Source organism: Arvicanthis niloticus, chromosome 17 (genome assembly GCF_011762505.2).
Source record: "Arvicanthis niloticus isolate mArvNil1 chromosome 17, mArvNil1.pat.X, whole genome shotgun sequence".
NCBI lineage: Eukaryota > Metazoa > Chordata > Mammalia > Rodentia > Muridae > Arvicanthis > Arvicanthis niloticus.
The window spans coordinates 55,119,046-55,129,709 of NC_047674.1; the positions used below are offsets into that span (position 1 = coordinate 55,119,046).

Here is a 10,664-nt window from a genome sequence, read left to right on the forward strand (position 1 = left end):
ATCAGAGTGGAAGGTCAGACAGGTCAGGGCACGTTATTCTCTGTCTACTCTCTCACATTCAATTTCACCAACATTTTAAGGTCATCTTGTATCAGTAAGCCCATGCAGCCAACATATCCTACTTTCTACCATTCCCAATTAAGAAGAAACTCCTTGGAGAATGGCTGGTTCTCCATATAGGTCACAGCAAATACAGAAAGCTGTGGGCACCTCACCAAGCCAGAGAGGACAGAAGTGCCCCAAAGCTAACGAAGGGGCAGGAGAGCAAAGGAGCTGGTGTGACAAGGTCCCACAGCCAACTCTGGAACAACGGCCACATCAGAAAGAATCAGTGTGAGCACCGTGCATCAGGAAGATGCATCAGGAACTGCAGCCAGCACAGGAGCAGCTAGCTGGGTTTCTCCTGAGCTGGTGACAGGCTGTTTCTTGAGCTGGGAAATCATTTCGTAAATATTTGTTTCCAAATTAGTTTATTAAACTGTGGACTTTTAAATGTATAGATTTTATAATCTAGAAATAAAAATTTGAGGTTGTACAGGAGAACTGTAGTATTTTACCTGCAGGAGTACGTAGGTTCCCCTACTTTAAACACTCGGCCACAGAGGTGAGAAGGCTTGTTTGCCTGCTCCAGCTTTGGAAAGCCCAGTGCAGGGTCTTCACCGCAGATGTACCACTCCATTGGTCCCAACAAGATGTGCTGTGCCAGTGTGTCTTCTTTCTGAGGAAAAGGGTTGGGACCCCGGCAGTAGATTTTGGGCACACAGTGGGCTAAATGCTGGTATACTTCTCTGGTGAGGTCGGTTGCTTGCAGCCATTTCTTTAGAAAAAGAAAACAAGGTTTTAAATAAAGCAAACTGACTGTTAGCGTGAGTAATTATACCCAACTTCATTCTGGTAAGAAACTAATACTACTAATAATAAAAATTATATTTTGGAGCCAGGCAATGGTGGCTCACACCTTTAATCCCAGCACTTGGGAGGCAGAGGCAGGTGGATTTCTGAGTTCAAGGCCAGCCTGGTCTACACAGTGAGTGGCAGGACAGCCAGGGCTACACAGAGAAACCCTGTCTCAAAAAACCAAAAGAAAAAAAAAATTTTTTTTAAAAAATTATATTTTGTTTACACTGTTATACATTAAAATTGAATCTGGGCCAGCAAGATAGCTCAGTGGGTAAAAGTGCTTGCCGGATGACTTATTTCAACCCCAGGACCCTCATAAAAGGAAAAGGAGAAAACAGATTCCACTTTGGTCCCTTTGCCTTGACACATGTGTCCCCTACCACCACGCCACCCCACACACCCACTGTCCTGATTCCAACCCCAGCTGTTATGTTAGGTTCATTTGACGTCTAATGCTCTGCTCAAATGTTACTCTAATTGTGACAGGGCTAGATGAATAGTGCATATGCACGTGCGGGCATACATGTGTAGTCTCACAAGAGCCTGTGTTACTCTAATTGTGACAGGGCTAGATGAATAGTGCATATGCATGCACAAGCGTACATGTGTAGTCTCACAAGAGCATGGCCTATGGCTTCTTTCTCTGACCAACTTCTCCCTATAAATCTTTTCCCCTTGGCCCGCACCACTAAATACAAATTGAAAACAATAAAACAAATACCTCCCCTTTCTGTGCCTCAACTTTTGCTTCCAATTCTTATATACCTTGGTATCTCACAAGTACCAAGCCAAAGTGTCCAAAATTGAGCTCACAATCTTCCCACCGCCATCCAAATCTGTGAAGATCCCTCTTCTGCTTCACTTAGCATCTGATCGTTTTGCTTCCGCCATCAGGCAGGCATCCACTCATCTCTTTCTCTACAGAACCCCTTACCCATCATGTCCAAGTGCACTTGCTTTGTCTCCTGCAAGGTGACTTCTCAGTCCATTTCCCGACTCCCTTCCCCTCCTGTCAGGTTTAAAACCATGAGCACCAGTGAATGACTGCAAACAGATCTACACTCCCATTGCAGTCATACACAGAAAGGGGCGGGGGGAGGGGGAGCTCAGGCCTGCAGCGGGTCAGGTAGGTCTCTAACTTAAACCCACTGAGCCCTTACCCTCCTGCCTCCTGCCCCGCATGCCTGCCCTCCACTCAGGTGCTCATGGCTTTCTTAAACATCTTTGTGTCATGTTGCCTCTCAGCCAAGATAAAGATTATAAACCTCAAACAATGAAATAAAATGACACACTTCTACTAAAAAGTTACCTGAACTGCTAACACAACCCTCAGACCCAGAATTTACTTAGGCTGCAATCAGTCTTGCTAAAAGACAGGGCAGTGGTGGTGCACACCTTTAGTCACAGAATCTGGGAAGCAGTGGCAGATGAGACCAGCCTGGTCTACAGAGTGAGTGGCAGGACAGCCAGGGCTACATAGAGAAACCCTGTCTCGAAAAGCCAAAAAGAAAATAAGACTCCTAGTCAAGCAAGGCATGGTGACGTGTACCTGTAATCCCAGAACACCCGAGGTAGAAGCAGGAAGACCAAGAATTCAAGGAAGTATGATCAAGCCTAGCACCCGAGGACGTCTGTGTACAGAGCTGGAGAACTGGCTCAGAGGTTAAAGCACTTGTTGCTCTTGAGAGGACCCAGGCTCAGTTCCCAGTACCCACGTGGTGGCTCACAAGCCACCGGTAACTTCAGTTCCAAGAGATGTGATGCCCTCTTCTAAACTCCAAGGACACCAGACATGCACATGGTACAGACACACATCTAGATAAAATGCCCATACACATAAAAAGAAAAACAAGTTAAAAAGTAAATCTCAGGCCTTCATGTAACTATTATCTACAGAAACTTCAATCCCCATATTTCCTTCTAAAAATAACATTTTAAATATTCACGAGGTAGGCCTGGGATTGTGGTGAATGACTTTAACCTCAGCACCCAGGAGGCAGAGGCAGGTGGATCTCTGAGAGTTTGAGGTCAGTCTGGTCTACAAAGGGAGTTCCAGGAAAACCAGGGCTATTATATTATACAGAAGAAACCCTATCTCGAAAAACAAAAAGCAAACAAAAATTTTATGAGTGGCATAGTCGATCTCATGTTCCTGAGAACTTTTGCTAAGAATCTAAACACTTGGTTCATAAGGAACGGTATTAAGAGGAAGGCTGTAATAGCAAATTTGAGTTTTTACTGCTTACGTAAAAGTGAATTTTCCAAACACTGTTTCAGGTTTACTTCATGTTTACTTCATGTAAGGAGGAAGAGACTAAATTATTTTTAAAATGATAGTATTTCTTAGGAGACAACCCCAAGAACTTAAGGATTCTCCCCTTTAAAGAGTAACTCTAAATCCAAATGTTTTATTTGCAGGAACATGCACACGTGAACAAGCATGCGCACATACACACTCACTTTAAGTTCACACGTGAACAAGCATGCGCACATACACACTCACTTTAAGTTCACACGTGAACAAGCATGCGCACATACACACTCACTTTAAGTTCCGTAGTTACGAGGACAGTGCAGTCTTACTCATTGATAACACGCGTCTCACTATATAGCCCTGTCTAGCCTGGAACTCCTCATGTAGATTAGGAACTCAGAGATCCTCCTGCTTCACCACCTCAGTGCTGTGATTAAGGGCATGTGGTACCAAGCTTTGTCAGAAATAAGTCTTGAATAAATAGATTTTTCAAAAGGACTGGGGAGACAGCTCAGGGGTAGGTCACTTGCCTAGAGTGAGCAAGGCTCTGCACCCAAGCCCCACTATGGTAAGACAGAGAGCACAAGAGAATGAGAACATGAACTTTTTAAAAAAGATCACATTTAAAATGGTGAAATGTGTAGGGGGATGGGGCACAGCCTGTAATCCCTGCACGTGGGATGTGGAGGCAGGAATATCAGAAGTTCAAGGTCATCCTCAGCTATTTAGGAAGTGGAGGTCAGTCTGTGCCACATTAAGAACCTATTTAAAAGAATGAAGGAAAAAATTAGTTTTCCTTACTTTATGCTGGATCTCTCCTAAAACCTTACTTCTACAGCACTGTAACGAGAACAAAATGGTCCTTAGAAGAAATTATGTTGTATTAATAACTGTGGCTCCAACAGCAGATGTATCAAGTCTGCTCCTAAGGGTCACAGAAGAAGAAGCTTGGCCTAGAGAAGGGAGTGTGGCACAGAGACCCTGAAGTCAGTCCCCACAGTCTCAAGGGCAGCTCACAGCGACCTGTAACTCTGGACCCGGGGGACCTAATGACTTTTTTTGACATCTTAAGGGCACCAGCACACATGGACATACACACAGACACATAAACACACATACATATACATAATTAAAAATTAAAAATAAATCTTAGAGGAAAGAAAAAGTTAAGGCTATTATCCTTACACAAAACATGTCATTAGTAAAACAAGTTATCTAATTTTAAATTTCATTTTTATTATGTGCTATTATTTCAAAACCTAGCTTAAAAGGCTGGCATATGTTCCCCATTTCTACAAAGGAAACTACTGGGGCTGGTGATTAACTCAGTAGTACAAAACATAGGGCCCTGGGCACAGCACCCAGTTCTGCCCAAGTAAGTAAACAACTGCAAAAGTTTACTGCTGCTGTGTAAAAAATTAAAAGCCAGGTATTTGAACTCTATTACAGACACTGTAATCTGATTAAACTTAGCATCACTATACAAAGGAAGAAAAGTTTAGGATGTCTCTCAGAGTGATTGCTCACACATTTCTCAAAATAATAAGACAACAGCTTTCTCTATCAGTTCTCCCCTGCTCCCTGCAGGAGTGTCCACATGAAACATTACTGGGATTTCTAACTTGGCTGCATTCTCATTTGTCTTTACTTCGGAAACATGGACTAGGGTAATAGAAGTTTACTACCCTGTAAGTCTCCATCAAGGAAAGAAATTGCTACTTCATTCCACCAGAGTAAAAGTGCTAAGACGACATTCCCAGCCTTCCTTTTATGGAAGGTTAAAAGTCTTGGGACTGAGATCAGTTATAAAAATATAAACACAAAAACAAAAGAGTCCCCAGAGGCTGGCCTCCTTCATTACTGTTTCTAAGTGTTCTACAGCCAATTAATTCGCATCCTTCAGGCACATCTGGTTTGCTTTCAAACAAAGCTAGATGCAACATGCTAGTTAACTGGCGATAAAACAGCAAACCCTACTGGTAAATGGAGTATAAAGCTGCAGGAAAGCTTCTTAATAGGTAGAAAGATTCAGAAACAGGCACTAAGCTCGTGACAAGTGTTCAACGTCATGATCAAGTAAGATATGGAAAGCCAATCATGAGACAGTATTTCTCACCTAGCACAATGGTAACCATCAGAAGCAGACAGGAGCTGGCGAGGCTGCAGGAAACCACACACCCTCCTGCCCTGCTGACGGAATATAAAATGCAGCAGCCACTTTGGAAGGCAGGCTGGCAGTTCCTCAAAAGAGTTATTAACATATGACCCAGCAGCTCCCCTCCTAGGGATACAGCCGAGAGAAATCAAAGCATGCACGCGCGCGCACACACACACACACACACACACAATCTCCACACAAATATTCATAGTAGCATGTTCCAGATATCCAAAAAGCACCAAGCCCAAATCTCTCTCCATTCGTGAAGAGATAAGACGTGCTCTGTCTGTCTGTACAAGGGGCTATTGTTTGGCAATAAAAAGGAGTAAAGTATCAATCACTGCATCCTACAACACCGATGAACTCTGTGAAAAGAAAGGAGGTAATCACAAAATACACTGTATGAGTCCACTTATGTGACGTCCAGAATAAATAAATCTACGGAGACAGAAAACAGATTAACCGTTGTTCACAGCCTGGAGATCTGGGGAGAGATGAAAACATAACAGGGAACTTCACGAGCATCCAACTGTAGGGATGCTCCCCAGCCCCTGAACCACACACTGTTCCTCACTAAGCCTGTTCACAGTGTGAAGCTAGAAAGAAGCAACACACACGCAATGCTACACAAAACGTCTATAGTGAGTGCTGGCAAGAGCCCGCTGGTTAAAGGAGCTTGCCTGACAAGCCTGGTAACCTGTGTTTAATCCCCAGAGTCCACAAAAGAGATGGGAGAATGAACTCCTAAGATGCTCTATGACCTCGGCAAGAGGGCCTGGCATGCAGGTGGCTCGACATCATTCATCCCTTACACAGCCACATACAGACAGAAATGCAAGCTCATGACAGAACATGGACATCTCTCATTTGCTGTGTGTGTGTGCATGCCCTAGGAGGAGGGGGATCAGATGTCTTCCTCAATTCCTTGATGCCTTATTTTAAACAAGTTGCTCACAGATCTAGAGTTCATTGATCCGACCAGACTAGCTTGCTAACAAGTCCCAGGAATTCTCCAGTCTCCTGCTTTCCTGGGATCACAGACATATACTGCTATGCGTGAAAGAGCCATCTATCCAGCTCCAAATCCCACCCCACCCCCCTTCTCTGCAACAAGGATCCCCTATATAGTACAGGCTTGACTGGAACTTCCAAGCTACCCTGCTGCCTCAGCCTCTGGAGTGCTGGGATTATACATCTGCACCGTCCAACACAGCTTGGATTTCTTTTTATGCCTGGGAGAAAACAATATATGTACTTCTTAAATGATAATCACCCAGGAGAACATAGGGGAATAATCAATCATACTGGAATCAATTCTATCAAGGAGAAGACTGACAGCAGCTGGCTTCATTGGTCCCCTCTAAAATAACGACAGTAGAGTCAGCTTGGTCAAAAAGGATGTGATCCCAAAGTCTTTCTTTTGTCTAATGCAGAGTGTCAATAAAGTGTTGAAGTCTTGATACTTACACATAAGGCCAGGTATGGCTGTCACATGCCTGGAAGTCCAGTACAAGGGAGGCTAAGGTAGGAAAATTGTGAGTTCAAGGCTAGCCTGGGACACACAGAAAGCCTAACACCACAAAAGGCATCGGTACTTATTAAATTAAAATGGAATTAGAAAATTACCAATTTATAGAGGTCTAAATTCTGCAATAATTGCATTCTCCATTAAATCTTTTCTAAAATTTACTTTTTAAAAATAAGATTTTTTTCAATAGCCCTGGCTGGCCTGGAACTCCATGTAGAACAGGCTAGCCTCAAACTGACTGCTCTGCCTCAGCAGCACTGGAATTAAAAGTATGAACCACCACACCTGACTAAAATTTTCAGTTGTGGTCAAGGGCCATGCTGGGGCCTAGGGCTAAAAGAACAACGGTAAGTATTTGACATCCTAACTAAACACACCCAGCAGACTCCTCCATACATAACAGCATCCATCCTAATGTGCACCTGCTCCATCTGAAGGACTTCTCCTGGCCTTCAGACTACATTTCCTTAGGCTTAATTTCATAAATCTATATAGGAACGGCACTTAAAAGTACAGTGAGCTCTGATGGGGACCTCCTCAAACTCGGAGACAGCACAAGTCTGCTGGGGGCTGGAGAGACCACTCTTGAAGCAGCATCCACACTAGCATCTGTCATTCCAGCGCTAGGGGACTTGGAATGTGTACATATATACACACCCCAATACAGACATACACAAATACATATAATCATAAAAAACAAAAAAAAAATAAATAAATAAAGGTTTTCTCGCATTTCCCTTTATTTTCCTCCATTCCATCTGCTTGAAACTTTCACCACTTAAGAGGGAGCTGGGAGCAACAGCTTCTAGCACTGGTTTTATAGATGGCTTCCTCGGGATCCTCACCACGGTCAGAATGGGGAGTAACACAGCCGGTGTCACCCCCAGCAACAGATGCAACAAGCTCAGTGGCAGGAAAAAAAAGTCCCCTCTGCCTCCGTCACGAGCAGATTTGATAGCGAAAATACGATTCCAAGTGACGTATTATTTATCTTCCTGTTTTCTTATAACAGGGCCTTCATTTCTTTTTTTTTTTTCCAGATGTCTTTGATAAATCAAAGGCAGATGAGGAAGGGCTGCTAAAAAATCCTTGGGTTATGCAGTCTCACACAGGGTACAGGAAAACAGACCGCACACACCTTGCTTAGCCTTACTTCCCCACCCCCCAAATTTAAAAACTTAAACTCATCAGGCAACAATGCATTAAAAAAAAAAGTACCCCCACTCCGCTCTCATTTCCACCTAAACTGTCTTTGTCTTGTCAATTCACTCCAAACATTCATCACCGGCCGCACATCCCAATTACTGACCCTAACATCCTGTGTGATGATGTGTTGTGGAGTCACTCATTTCCTGGGAGGTTTTTCAACTGGAGGCCTCTGCGACTAGGTTCCAATTATCCGAGCTATTTACAGTCACTGTGGACAATCTGTTCTGATAGGCGCCCCCTGCCCTAGCTGGCAAAAGATGCCACTTGGTTTGTTGAAGTAGTTGTCTTTGTAACGTTACTACCTGTTTCGGCGCTGTTCATATTAAGTCCTTACTATGTCTGAACGGCTTAAGTTTAGGGCCTGAGGGATCCCGATAGGTTGTGATCGACGCTATCTTTAAGGAGGCTTGCGTCTGTTACCCAAAGCTGCTTTCTCCAAGTTATATAACGTTTGTTCTCCGTCCAACTTTTCCCAACTCCTAGAAAAATTATGTATTTAAAAAAAAAAAAAAAAAGTCTGCCAGCCTCCATGCTCAGCAAACGTGTCGGGGCACCACTACCTTACACACGGGCACCAACGTTGCCATCTAACGAAATAAACAAGTGCAAAACAACTTTTTAAAAAAGCACCGAGGGGGGAACGTCGGACTGTGCTGTTTGCAGCCTGGATTACCCCCCCCCCCCCGCAACACCCCTGGCAGTCCCAGCAACAAAGTTGGAGCTGGGAGAAGGCTTCGGCGCAGACACTGCTCCGCTTATGCTAAGAAAAGGAATCAGAAGATAAAGTAGGGCGCTTATACGACTGCGTTAGGAAGCGGCTCGCTCTCTCCCATCTTCCACCAAGCAGCATATAGGGCAAAGGCCCAAGTGCTGTAGACTTAATGGAGGGTGGAGATAATTAGGGATAATGAAAGCGCTGTAGCAGAGTCGCCGGGTATAAGGAGGATCTGAGCACCGAAGGCGCGGAGCAGGCTCGATGGCCTCCTGGGTCCTTTCCCCACAGGACATGGCCAGCGCGGCTGTTACCCGAAGTCAGTGGCGGGCTCCCGGATTTCCAGGACTCTGTTCCTCCCCCGGGGCGCGGCCTGCGAGGGCCGGACGTACCCCCTCCCGGGCTCCCGCACTCACCCCTGCGATCTCCTCAGCAGAACATTCCAGCAAACTGCGGTCGATGGCCTGCACCTCGGGCTCCATCTCCGACGCCATCTTCTCTCCTCCTCCTCTCCCCGGGTGCTCTCGCCGCTGTCGCCTCTCCCCGGGCCTCAGCTTCACCTCTGCTCCCGCAGCCGCGACGGTCAACCCTGTCCCGGGGCCGTCAATCTCGGGCCGTCCCGGCGGCCGCGAGCCGAGCTGCGCAAGGAGCAAAGCGGGACGCGAACCTGCAGCGGGGACGGCAGCCGCTTGCACGCGCGCCCGGGCTCGGCGCCCAGAAGTCAAGTCGCCTCCTCGCCCGTGACCCGGGGAAGGACACCGAGAACCCCAGGCCTGGCACTCCGGATAGCCACTACCGCGTTCAACGCCAAGAGAGGGGCAAAAACACCCAAGCGGGAGAGCAGAGCATTCTGGGTACTGTAGTCGTCCCCCTGCGCGGCCAGGGAGAGAAGCGAAGCCTCTAATAAGGAGCGGCGCACGAGTATCATGGGAGTTGTAGTCCATCCCTGGCGGAAGCCTGGAAAAAGACAATTTAGAATCCGTAGAGGGGCTTGACGCCAGAAGAGCGAAATAACGTTTGAGCTCTCGTTTTAGTCTCTTAGTCCTATTTATTCTAGTCATTTTTTGATGTCACCAGTACTAAGAACAAACGTCGCTGGCGCAATAGACACCGAGCTGTCTGTCAAAAGTCTGGTATCTGATAAGCCCTCAATTGTCAAAAGAATGAATCGCGCGTTCTATTCGGGAGGTTCTAATGCCTTGTCATCCTGGCACTAGTCCCCGAGGTGTATTTAGTACCGAGATTTTGAAAAGTTTTAAGGCACATTTGCAAGAAATTTAGTTCATGACCATTGATTGATTTATATATTTTTTCTTTTTTAAGTCTTGTTGCAATAGACAAGGAGTCTAACGAGTCAACTTAAAGACCAACGGAGTAAAACAACCCTGCAAGCACGCACTTACTTCCGCGTCCATCCTGCCTGCGTCCTGCGTCTGCGCGGAGGGAGAGCCAGGGCGAGAGCTGCGACTGCCATTGTTGTTGCAGTTTCTCAAAAGGTCAAGGAAAAACAAAACAAAACAAAAAAAACTTTAGGGTTCAATAGCAGGCCACAAAGCAGCAGAAGAAATACTGGATATTTTTCAGCTGCATTGCTTTAAGACTATACTGACAGAAGCAGATCTAAAAGCAGATCAATTGGAGGCTTATATATACTGTAATTTGTGACATGCATTTAAATACCTTTTAAATTATCTTCGTGGAGAAGCTTAGGCTTTCACAGACGACCAGACAAACCCTAGTTGCCCTGTAGGAAGAGGCTGATATTTTGCACTGGAGCTGTTAGGGTGAGATCTTGGGGCCGGCAGCCCTAACAAGCTAAGCTCAAGCATGTATCCTCAATATGACAATTAAAGAGATAAGCAATAATGGAGAGGCAGAGAAAGGAGACTTATTCGATATAGCC

General features: G+C 45.4%; 1 protein-coding gene across 2 annotated transcripts in view; it reads right to left on the reverse strand.

Moving 5' to 3' along the window:
* The window catches only part of Ubr2 (ubiquitin protein ligase E3 component n-recognin 2), an 82,429-nt gene extending 72,806 nt beyond the window's left edge, over positions 1 to 9,623 (reverse strand). For both annotated transcript variants that reach the window (XM_034522047.2, XM_034522046.2), the window contains exons 1-2: positions 9,178 to 9,623; positions 558 to 817 (exon numbers count right to left, since the gene is read on the reverse strand). In XM_034522047.2, coding sequence (XP_034377938.1) covers positions 558 to 817; positions 9,178 to 9,255 — 338 coding nt within the window. In that variant the 5' untranslated portion in view covers positions 9,256 to 9,623. The remainder of the gene's footprint in view (positions 1 to 557; positions 818 to 9,177) is intronic.
* Positions 9,624 to 10,664: the final 1,041 nt, after the last annotated feature.